Source organism: Heptranchias perlo, chromosome 3 (assembly GCF_035084215.1).
Source record: "Heptranchias perlo isolate sHepPer1 chromosome 3, sHepPer1.hap1, whole genome shotgun sequence".
Classification (NCBI taxonomy): domain Eukaryota; kingdom Metazoa; phylum Chordata; class Chondrichthyes; order Hexanchiformes; family Hexanchidae; genus Heptranchias; species Heptranchias perlo.
This window is the reverse complement of record NC_090327.1, coordinates 65,477,588-65,490,451: the sequence shown is the minus strand read 5'-3', so window position 1 is coordinate 65,490,451 and position 12,864 is coordinate 65,477,588. Positions and strand designations below refer to the sequence as shown.

Below are 12,864 nucleotides of genomic sequence, written 5' to 3'. Positions count from 1 at the left end.
TATTCCGTTTGCCTTCCGGATTACCTGTTGCACCTGTATGTTGACTTTTTGTGTTTCATGTACGAGGACACCCAGATCCCTCTGTACAGCAGCATTTGTAGTATTTCTCCATTCAAATAATATTTTGCTTTTTTATTTTTCCTCCCAAAGTGGATGACTTCACATTTTCCCACATTATATTCCATCTGCCAAAGTTTTGCTCATTCGCTTAACCTGTCAGTATCCCTTTACAGACACTTTGTGTCCTCATCGCACTTTGCTTTTCCACCTATCTTTGTATCATCAGCAAATTTGGCCACAAGACACTCTGTTCCTTCATCCAAGTCATTGATATATATTGTAAATAGTTGAGGCCCCGGCACTGATCCCTGCGGCACCCCACTAGTTACAGATTGCCATTTTGAAAATTACTCTTTTATCCCGACTCTCTGTTTTCTGTTAGTTAGCCAATCCTCTATCTATGCCAGTATATTACCCCCAACACCATGAGCTCTTATCTTGTGCAGTAATCTTTTATGTGGCACCTTATCGAATGCCTTTTGGAAATCCAAATATACTGCATCCATTGGTTCCTCCTTATCCACCCTGCCCATTAATTCCTCAAAGAACTCTAATAAATTTGTCAGACATGATATCCCCTTCATAAAACCTGTTGACTCTCCTTGATTGTATTTTGAGTCTCCAAATGTCCTGCTACTACTTCCTTAATAATGGATTCTAGCATTTTCCCAATGACAGGTGTTCGGCTAGATGTTAGACAGATGACTGATCATAACTCCATCCACCTGCCTTGGCTCCATGCCCCTTAATAGCCTTGGCTAGCAAAAATCTATCAATCTCGGATTTAAAATTATTAATTATTAAACAGCATCTACTATTTTTGTGGGAGAGAGTTCCACACTTCTACCGCCCTTTGTGTGAAGTGTTTCCTAACTTCTCTCCTGAATGGCCTGACTCTGATTTTAAGGTTATGTCCCCTTGTCCTAGACTCGCCCACCTGCGGAAAAACTTTCTCTCTACCCTATCAATTCCTTTCAAAATCCCCAAAACCTCACAAATCACCCCATAACCTTCTAAATTCCAGGGAATACAACCCTAGTTTATGTAATCTCTCCTCATAATTTAACCCTTGGAACCCTGGTAACATTCTGGTGAATCTGTGCTGCACTCCTTCCGAGGCCATTATATCCTTCCTAAGGTGCAGTGCCCAGATCTATACACAGTACTCCATATGTGGCCTAACTAGTGCTTTGTATAGCTGTAGCAAAACTTCCTCCCCTGTTATATTCTAGCCCTCTAATTATAAAGGCTAACATTCCATTAGCCTTTTTGATTATTTTTTGTACCTGACCACTACATTTTAGTGATCTGTGTACATGAACCCCTAAATCTCTTTGGACCTCCACTGTTCCTAGCTTTTTACCATTTAAAAAATACTCTGATCTATCTTTTTTTGGTTCAGAATGGATGACCTCACACTTAGCTGCGTTGAAATCCATCTGTCACAATTTGCTCACTCACTTAATCTATCACTGTCTCTTGTAATTTTATGCTCCCGTCTACACTACTTACTATGTCACCGATCTTTTCTGTCATCAGCAAACTTGGATATATGGCTCTCTATTGCGTTATCCAAGTCATTAATATCATGAATAGTTGAGGCCCCAGCACAGATCCTTGTGGGACACCACTAGTCACTTCCTTCCAAATCAAGTACATACCCATTATCCATACTCTGTCTTCTACCGCCTAACCAGGTCAATAATTTACCTTCTCTTCCATGAGCTTTAATTTTAGCTAGCAGCCTCTTATGTGCAACGTTGTTGAATGCCTTCTGGAAGTCCATATAAACTATAACCTAGTTAAACCTATAAACCTATAAACTAGTTAGTTCCTCAAAAAAATCAATTAGGTTCGTTAGACATGACCTACCCTTTACAAATCCACGTTGGCTCTCTCTAATCAGCTCAAATTTCTCTTCACAGCTCAGTCACTCTGTCCTTAATTCTAGATTCCAATAACTGCCCCACAACAGATCTTCAACTAACAGGTCTGTAATTTCCTGGCTTTTCTCACTCACCTTTCTTTAAATAATGGAGTTACATTTGCAATTTTCCAATCCAAAGGGTCAATTTCTGAATCGAGAGTCCTTTGGAAGATTATGGCTAAAACATCTGCAATTTCCTCACCTACTTCCTTTAAAACCCTGAGGTGGAAACTATCAGGTCCTGGGAATTTGTCTGTCTTTATTGCCATTCTTTTTTCTAATACTGTTTTCTTGCTTACATTAACTTTAGTGAGTTCCAGTCCTTGATTCATTATTAGTTTCCCTGGAATGTCAGGTATATTATCCTCTTCCTCTACTGTGAAGACTGACACTAAGTATTATTCAACAAGTCTGCCATTTCCTTATCTTCATGCGCAATATTACCTGCATCTGTTTTTAAAGGACCCACATTACCCTTGACTACCCTTTTCTAATATAATTGTAAAAATTTTGTGTTGATCTTGCTATCCCTTGCAAGTTTCTTTTTGTATTCCCTTTTTGCAGCTCTTACTGTCTTTTTTTTGTCTTCCTTTGCTGTTCTTTATATTTTTCCCTGTCCCCTGGATCTACACTATTCTTTGCATTTTTGTATGCTGTTTAGTTACCTCTCATCTCTTTTGTCGACCATGGCTGTTTGGTAAATAGAGCTCTTGCTCCCGTATTAAACTAAATTCTATTTTGAACACCTCCCACAGTTCATTTGTAGTTTTACCCGACAGCAGTTTATACCAGTTTGCTGTAGTCAGTCTCTGTGTCATCCTGTTAAAGTTAGCCGTACCAAAATCTAGAATCTTAGTTACTATGTTAACTATGTTACGGTTCTCCTTTTCAAACATAATATTGAATTCGATCATGTTATGATCACTTAGATAAATGTTCCCTTACTGTTAGATTATTAACTAAGTCTGGTTTATTACTCATTACTAAATCTAGTATGCCTTCTTGTTGGTTCTAGAACATATTGCTCCAGAAAACTATCTTGAATGCACTCAAGAAATTCACTTGAGCTACTCTGCTCTTTCCAATCTATATGAAAATGAAAGTCTCCTACTAAAACAACTCTGCTTTTGCTACAAGCCTCTCTAATCTCTGAATTAATACATTCTGCCACTTCATTGCTGCTATCAGGAGGCCTGTAGACAACTCCCATTACAGTTTTAAGTCCTCTCTTATTCCTTAATTCTAAACATAAGAGTCTCTGCTTTCTCTTACCTATATCCTCTCTTACTAATCATAGAAATTTACAGAAGGAGGCCATTCAGCCTATCGTATCTGTGCCGGCTGAAAAACTGCCATCCAGCCAAATCCTATTTTCCAGCTCTTGGTCCGTAGCCTTGTAGGTGACGGTACTTCAAGTGCACATCTAAGCACCTTTTAAATGCGATGAGGGTTTCTGCCTCTACCACCCTTCCAAGCAGTGAGTTCCAGACCCCAACCGCCATCTGGGTGAGAAAAATTTTCCTCCACTCTCTTCTAATCCTTTGATAATTACTTTAATCTACGCCCCCTGGTTAGTGACCCCTCTGCTAAGGGAAATAGGTCCTTCGTATCCACTCTATCTAGGCCCCTCATAATTTTATACACCTCAATTAAATCACTCCTCAGCCTCCTCTACTCTAAAGAAAACAACCCCAGCCTATCCAATCTTTCCCCATAGCTAAAATTCTCCAGTCCTGGCAACATCCTCGTAAATCTCCTCAGTACCCTCTCTATTGCAATCACATCTTTCCTGTAATGTGGTGACCAGAACTGTATGCAGTATTCTAGCTGTGGCCTAACTAGTGTTTTATACAGTTCCAGCATAACCTTCCTGCTCTTATATTCTATGCCTCAGCTAACAAAGGAAAGTATCCCATATGCCTTCTTAAACTCATTATCTACCTGTCCAGCTGCCTTCAGAAATCTGTGGACATGCACTCCAAGGTCCCTCCATTAGGAACATAGGAACAGGAGTAGGCCATTCAGCCCCTCGTGCCTGCTCCGCCATTTGATAAGATCATGGCTGATCTGTGATCTAACTCCATGTACCTGCCTTTGGCCCATATCCCTTAATACCTTTGGTTGCCAAAAAGCTATCTATCTCAGATTTAAATTTAGCAATTGAGCTAGTATCAATTGCCATTTGCAGAAGAGAGTTCCAAACTTCTAAAACCCTTTGTGTGTAGAAATGTTTTCTAATCTCGCTCCTGAAAGGTCTGGCTCTAATTTTTAGACTGTGCCCCCGACTCCCAAAATCCCCAACCAGCGGAAATAGTTTCTCTCTATCCACCCTATCTGTTCCCCTTAATATCTTATAAATTTCAATCAGATCACCCCTTAACCTTCGAAACTCCAGCGAATACAACCCCAATTTGTGTAATCTCTCCTCGTAACTTAACCCTTGAAGTCCGGGTATCATTCTAGTAAACCTACGCTGCACTCCCTCCAAGGCCAATATGTCCTTCCGAAGGTGCGGTGCCCAGAACTGCTCACAGTACTCCAGGTGCGGTCTAACCAGGGTTTTGTATAGCTGCAGCATAACTTCTGCCCCCTTGTACTCCAGTCCTCTAGATATAAAGGCCAGCATTCCATTTGCCTTCTTGATTATTTTCTGCACCTGTTCATGACACTTCAATGATCTATGTACCTGAACCCCTAAGTCCCTTTGGACATCCACTGTTTTTAACTTTTTACCATTTAGAAAGTACCCTGTTCTATCCTTTTTTGATCCAAAGTGGATGACCTCACATTTGTCTACATTGAATTCCATTTGCCACAGTTTTGCCCATTCACCTAATCTATCAATATCGCATTGTAATTTTATGTTTTCATCTACACTGCTTACAATGCCACCAATCTTTGTGTCATTGGCAAACTTAGATATGAGACTTTCTATGCCTTCATCTAAGTCGTTAATAAATTGAGGCCTCAAGACAGATCCCTGTGGGACTCCACTAATCACATCCTGCCAATGTGAGTACCTACCCATTATCCCTACTCTCTGTCGCCTTTCGCTCAGCCAACTTCCTAATCAAGTCTGTACTTTTCCCTCGATTCCATGGGCTACACTTCTCAATATCCTACCATTTATTGTGTACTCCCTTGCCTTGTTTGCCCTCCCCAAATGCATTACTTCACACTTCTCCAGATTGAATTCCATTTGCCACTTTTCTGCCCAATTGACCAGTCCATTAATATCTTCCTGCAGTCTACAGCTTTCTTCCTCACTATCAACTACAAGGCCAATTTTTGTATCATCTGCAAACTTCTTAACCATGCCCTCTACATTTAAGTCTAAATCATTAATATCTACCACAAAAAGCAAGGGACCTAGTACTGAGCCCTGCGGAACCCCACTGGAAACAGCCTTCCAGTCACAAACACCCATAGACCATTACCCTTTGCTTCCTGCCACTGAGCCAATTTTGGATCCAACTTGCCACTTTCCCTTGGATCCCATGGGCTTTTACTTTTCTGACCAGTCTGCCATGTGGGACTTGTCAAAAGCCTTGCTAAAATCCACGTAGACTACATCAAACACATTACCCTCATCGATCCTTCTTGTTACCACCTCAAATAATTCAATCAAGTTGGTCAGACATGACCTTCCCTTAACAAATCCATGCTTACTGTCCTTGATTAATGCATGCCTTTCTAAATGACAATTAATACTGTCCCTCAGAATTGTTTCCAATAATTTGCCCCACCACCGAGGTTAGGCTGACTGGCCTGTAATTACTCGATATATCCCTTTCCCCCTTTTTAAAGAACGATACAACGTAAGCACTCCAGTCCCCCGGCACCACACCTGTAGCCAGAGAGAATTGGAAAATGATGTTCAGAGCTTCTGCTATTTGCTTCCTTACTTCTCTTAACAGCCTGGGATACATTGCATACGGGCCTGGCAATTTATCTACTTTCAAAGATGGTAATCCCCTTTATATTTCCTCCCTCACTATGTTTATCGCATCCAATATTTCACACTCCTCCTTAACTGCAATCCCTGCATCCTCCCCCTCTTTTGTGAACACAGAAGCAAAGAATTCATTAAGAACCATACCCACATCTTCTGCCTCCACAAACAGGTTATCTTTTTGGTCTCCAACAGGCCCTACTCTTTTCTTAGTTATCCTCTTGCTCTTTATGTATTTATAAAGCATCTTTGGATTTCCCTTGATTTTACTTGCCTATATTTTTTTATGCCCTCTCTTTGCTTTCCTAATTTCCTTTTTAATTTCACGCTGCACTTTCTATACTCCTCTAGGCTTTCTGTAGTATTGAGCTCTCAGTATCTGACATAAGCTTCCCTTTTTTGCCTTATCCTATCCTGTATGCTCCTTGACATCCGGGGGCTCTAGATTTGGGAGTGCCACTCTTTTTCTCTGTGGGAACATATTTGCTCTGAACCCTCACTATCTCCTCCTTGAATGCCTCCCACTGTTCTGACACTGATTTACTTTCAAGTAGTTGTTTCCAGTCCACTTTTGTTAAATCACTTCTCGGCTTAGTAAAATTGCCCTTTCCCTAATTGAAAACTTTTACTCCTGTTGTATCTTTGTCTTTTTCCATAACTACTCTAAATCTAACTGAATTATGATCACTACTAACAAAATGCTCTCCTACTGATACTCCTTCCACCTGCCCAGCTTCATTCCCCAAAACTAAGTACAACTAATGTTTAATCTTTAATCAAGCCTACGCCGCCTCCTCTTCCAGTCTCCCTATCCTTTCTAAAGACCTTATAACCTGAAATATTTAACTCTCAATCATTACCAGCTTGCAGCCATGTCTCAGTAATGGCCACCATGTCATACCCTCTAAGCTGTATTTGAGCCTCTAATTCACTCAATTTATTTCTTATACTTCGTGCATTAGTAAATAAAACTCTTATTTGGGCAAGAGACCCAAACCTGTCCTTCTGCCCTGATGCTGTCTTTCTCACGCCCTTTAACTAAACATGTTTGTTATTTGTCACTTCTGCTTTAACTACTTTAGTTATTTTAGTATTCCCTTCACCTGGAGTATCTATATCACTGACCTGAACTCTGCCCTTACCCCTTTTTTAATTGTAAACAATTTTACAACACCAAGTTATAGTCCAGCAATTTTATTTTAAATTCACAAGCTTTCGGAGGCTTCCTCCTTCCTCAGGTGAACGTTGTTGGAAATGAAATCCTCGAAATGAAATCGCATTTATAAATCACAGAACAATGCTTTATGATTACAGACAGTTTTTTCAACTGCCCGTTGCCAAGGCAATCAGTGTGCAGACAGACAGGTGTTACCTACAAGGTCTCCGAATATACAAATCACCAAAAAAACCCAAAAAAACAGAGATAGAGAGGTAGAAACATAGAAAAGACAGCAACTGACCCGTTATATTAAAAACAGATAACATTTGTTCGCTGGTGGGGTAACGTGTAGCGTGACATGAACCCAAGATCCCGGTTGAGGCCGTCCTCATGGGTGCGGAACTTGGCGATCAATTTCTGCTCTACTATTTCGGCTATCAAATTCTGCTTTTTTAATATCTTTGAACTATCATTTTTACTATTGCTACTGACTGAGCCTTCCCCCCCCCCCCCCCCCCCAACTTAAAGTCCTTTTTACCACCCTATTTATCCTTTCCGCTAGGACCTTGGTCCCAGCCCATACCAACGGTACAGCTCCCTCCTGTACTGGTGCCAGTGTCCTGTGAAGTGAAACCACTCCTTTAGCCATGTGTTCCTGATCTGTTTGTCCCTATGCCATTAGTGGCTCGGTAATAATCCTGAGATTAGCACCCTTAAGTTCCTGCTTTTTAATTTAGCTCCTAACTCCTGTACTCCCTCGGCAGGAGCTCCTCCCTTTTCTTCCTTATATTATTGGTCCCAACATGGACCACGATAACTATATCTTCCCCCTTTCTTTCCAAATTCCTTTCCAGCCACATCAAGATACCCCTTATCCTGGCATCAGGTAGGCAACACACCCGTCAAGATTCTCGATCGTGGCTGCAGAGGATGTTATCTGTCCCCCTAACTATTGAATCCCTTGTAACTACGTTTCTATTCTGCTCCTTCCCCCTTTGGACAACCCTCTGCACCACAGTGCCTAGGTCAGCGTTGTGGCTATCCTCCCTGTAGCCTTTCTAATTATCCTCACAGTTATTAAGAACATTGTACTCGTTGGACAAGACCGGTGTCTGCGGGACCTCCCCCTCTATCTCCCCTCTGTTCCCCCTACCTTGCTGACTGACTATCACACTCTCCCCTTCCTGCACCTGTACTTTCCTCTGAGATGTGACTGTATTCTGGAGAAAACTATCCAGAAATTCCTCCCCTTGCCTTATGTGTCAGAGTGTCTCTAACTCGCACTCCAGCTCAAGCTGGAGTGTCTCAAGGCAGAGAAATTTCCTGCAGATGTGGCAATCCAGGACAGTCACGCTGTCCACAAACTCCCACATATCACAGTCCCAACATGTAGCCTGCACTGCCATTTATAGTTTCTATTTGTTAGTAGTAATTTAATTCTAGATATAACAGAACTACTTGAGATCTAGATTATATTTAGTAGATGGATTTAGCTTGATTTTAGATTAATTTGTAATTAATTAATCTTTTTTGTTTATTTACTGCTTTATTTTAGTATCCCCTTAATGCCCATTTATTATTTACGAATACCGGTTTTTATTTAATGCAGTTCGGATCCCTTTTAATGTTGGAATCCTCATTTTAATTTTATCCCATAAATCTAATTAATTACTCTGATTATTTATATACTTATTTACTGTTTCCTTGTCTTGTAGAAAGGATAAATAAGAGTGTCAGATATATTAATCTTAATATTAACTGAAAACAGATTTGTGTTGAGTAAAAGGAATGCACTATTTAGAGCGGATATATGTACTATTCATTTAACAGAAGTCATTTCTGTAAGGTTCATTGCACAATTTCAAATAACCATGTTACTTTTCATTTTGATTGAGCTGTGGAGCAACACAAGTCATACAAGTTATTTTTGTCATTTTTTTTCAAGGCATCTGCTAATAGTCCAAACAAAGATATTTGTGCTCTCCAGTGTCACGGGGAGGCCGACACTTTATTGCCTCTAATGTTCGGTGCTCTCACTGCTGATAAATTAAAAACTATCATCAATCCAGACAACATCACTTTCAAGTCCTACGCAGGCATGATGCATGGTTCTTGTCCCCAGGTCAGTAATTGCATATCTTGAAGCATGAGAAGCTGAATATATTCCTGTAAAATCATCAGAAAGTTATTGAATTTGACAGTAATTATAATCACTTTACTGCAATGTTTTAACGTCTATAAATTTATAGAAATAATAATCCAATGCACTAAAAAGCCATCTGATACCTGTTAAAAGGGCAATATTGTAGTTTCTTTCTCTTAAATACATAGTTTCAAGTAGAAGAATTTTTTAAAAATCCAGTCTACTTTTTGGTATTAAAGCATTTTTTTGAAATGTATAATATTTTTATGATTTTTCTTTCATTGCCCCTCCCCTTCTCTTGTTCCTAGTATCGCTTTAAGAAACCTCACAGTGAGTTCCTCCGATGAATCAGTGATTAAATGTGTCATCTGATATGGAACAGAGTTACAGACTAGAAAGGTTCCATGTTTGATCCTTGGTCTGTGCTGAGTTAGCTGGTCTTGGCCAGGGTGGTGGTAGTTGAGGCACTAGTTGGTCTCTGCAATCCTGGATTTTGGATGGGAAAAAGCACCAGGGCTCCTGCTATTGATCGTTATTTAGTGAGCACTATTAGAAATTGTGTATGTTTGGATATCTCGATCAGGATCAGCTGTTATGTCTTTCCATTGACAAATAGCCTACTGAAACTCACTATCTAGGCTTATGTGAAGAATAGCCACTTGGGTGAGGTACCAGAGGGCTGCTGGCACTTATGGAATGAAACCCCAGCATGGATTAGTATTCACAGGAGAGGAGAAAATTGGAACAAACCACATCAGTTTACAAAATGCAGTGCAGCAGTTATTTGCCATTTTTGTTTTTAAAATAAAATTGCACCCAACTCTATGCCGCCTTCAATTTCTCAGTTACTTTTTCCCCCACTGGAAGTTATCAATTTAAAAGTTGATTGACTGACGTCTGTGAACCATGTCAAGCATCATGGGGAAGAAAACTTTATTTCCCATCTGAAATAATGAGCAGATTTACTTATATAAATAATCTGAACTGGAGAAGTAGCTCCTTGGGAGTGTCTTTGTATTGTGTACATATCAAAACACCATCAGTAGGCATTTGGTGGGTTGTACTAGCAGCTATCAACTTCTTTTAAAATTGTTTTTTTTAGAAGTTATTATAACGTACGTTCACATTTTATGAAGCCATTGTGTGATTAAGGATTCATTCACGTATATATTTTGATGTCATTTGTATTTAATTATACGCATTAAATGGTAGTGGACATTCCCATACATAAATGCAAATAGTAATGATTGCATTTATAGAGTCACAGCACATCCTGACTGCAGGGTTGCAGCAAGAAGAATGTATCTTCACATAAGGTTGCTTAAACTCTTGGTGATGCAGGTCAGGGAGCCAAGGCAGCTTTTTGGCCCTGGGTTCTTGGGGTATTTAGGTTTGAAGATGGTGGTCATTGGTTTGGTTTGGTGCCACCAATGGCTAATAGGTGGGTTGCTGTGCTGAGGGGTAGTTTGTGTTGAATGGATCTCCAAGAATAGGCCACAGACCATCTGGTATTGCCCCTGTTCCCATTGCAAATGTCCCATGTGTTAAAGCCAGTTTTCAACTCTTTACAATACAATAATTTTAATGACCTTTTGTTTTAAAACTAGGAAATGATGGATGTCAAACAATTCATTGAAGAGCAGCTACCTCCAATCAACTAATATACCATCAGAAGCATTTTTCTAAGAGGCTGCACCAGCATTTGATCATGATAGACCCTAATCCTTAGTTTCACTTGCATCCTTTAAGATGTCAGTCATCCATCATTTTAACACTTGCACATTTTCCCCCAATTTACATTCTGTAATTTTCACAGGAATTTCAATGTTACAATGAGATGATTGCTGCCTGCCAAGGTTTATTAATGCTGAGCACTGCAGTAATTGCAGGGAACATTTAAGCTGCTCATCCTCAAATGTTTGAGCACCCTGATCTTGACTCTGTCCAAGTACAGTTTGCTTTGATTCTGTTCACATTGTAATTCATTCTATCTTGACAGTGTGGTGACAGTGTCTGTATGACCATATGGGAAAAGATATAAGAAGCAAGTTTCTATAAACTCCCAAAAAGATTGTCACTTGTTGCTGGTATTTTAACACAGCAAATAGCGATATAGAAGATCAAATTAAGGTCATATTTGATAACCAAAGGTACTTATTTCAAAATAGTAACGATTGCATTTCCTATCAGTGTACTGCTCAGATTAGTGTTTAAAAATGCACATCTTCTCCCATTATTTTTGAAAAAAGTGGCATCCAAGCAGCGCAGTATGAAAAACAATAGGAATAAGTGATCAGTTGAAGAACAAATGCTGCTTTGAAGTTACCGTGTAATAATACACTGTTGAAAAACTGCATGAAGCCAAGTGCAGCATAACAATCGGTACTTTATCATTTAAATAAATACGGCTTGTCAAGGCAACATTACTTACTTGGTGTAATACAACATACCAATTTAAGAAACAATTATGAGATGAATAATTATTAGTTTCATTTCAGTTGTCTTTGCTATGTACATTTTCCCAAGTTTAAAGAACTAAAACTGTGCAGGGATAACTTTATATGATTATATATTCCAGTTAGATTTGTGCAATGGTTGTAATGGTGGATACGGCTCGTGTATTTTTATTTACTTTTTGTATGATATGAAATTTTCCTAATGTTTAAGTATTACATTTTTAAACTGAATACAATCTTAATAATATTGATTCATCTAGGACTGATATGTGCCTTGTGTGACACAGATAATCCTAGAATGCAAGCAGGTTTCAGTGACAAACATGTTTCATGATTCTCAAACTAACAAGATGAGATTTCATAGAAGGATCTAAATTTAAGTTTGTGGTCATCATTGGTACAATGTTTAATTTATTTTTGAAAAAAGTGGCTTTTGTACTGCAGTTCCATGTTTTAAAAAAATCTGTATTCATTGCCATGGAAACTAGGTGAAGCACCTCTTCAAAACAAATGTGATTTACCCTCGAATGAAATATTTCAGAAATAAACTATATTCCAATTGACTACCCATGAACATTTAATGGAATGTTTAACTTGGTTTCAAAAGTAAAGAAATTTTGATTGTGCGGTAAGTATATAAAGTTATTTGGTAATGTATTCACAATTCTGAGAAATATACCTAGCTTCCTAGGTTAAAACACATATGTATGATATGAAGACTTTTTGTTAATTGAATTCATAGATGTGATATAAAATCCTGCAATTGCTGTACAACATGCAAACTGTGAGGCTGATAACACCTGATTCACAAATATTTGTCAAGATATAAGATAATTGTGCCCTGTTTTTAGTGCACATAGTAATTTCAGAGAATGAACCAAGAACATGATTTAAAAATAAAACCACCTATTGATACTAGACATAAAGAATTTGTGGGTTGTATGCTTTGTTTTTCTACTCTGTTTTTTCTTCCACTGCTGAGTTAGTTGATTCTGTTGTTAGGTTGAAATTTCTAAGAATATTTGCAATTCAAAATCCAGTGCAGCTGAGGTAGATAATGGCTTTGTCCCAAATGTCCAAACTATGGCTAGTGGGATGCTATCTGAGTTCTATTTGTGCTTATCTCTGTTATTTGCTGGTTTGTCCTGTTTAAATTTTGTGGGCCTG

At 38.9% G+C, this 12,864-nt stretch overlaps 1 protein-coding gene across 4 annotated transcripts in view; it reads left to right on the top strand.

Annotated features, from left to right (window-relative positions):
• Positions 1 to 12,626, top strand: part of lypla1 (lysophospholipase 1) — a 44,574-nt gene extending 31,948 nt beyond the window's left edge. For all 4 annotated transcript variants that reach the window (XM_067980023.1, XM_067980007.1, XM_067980016.1 and 1 more), the window contains exons 8-9: positions 9,044 to 9,220; positions 10,849 to 12,626. In XM_067980023.1, coding sequence (XP_067836124.1) covers positions 9,044 to 9,220; positions 10,849 to 10,902 — 231 coding nt within the window. In that variant the 3' untranslated portion in view covers positions 10,903 to 12,626. The remainder of the gene's footprint in view (positions 1 to 9,043; positions 9,221 to 10,848) is intronic.
• Positions 12,627 to 12,864: the final 238 nt, after the last annotated feature.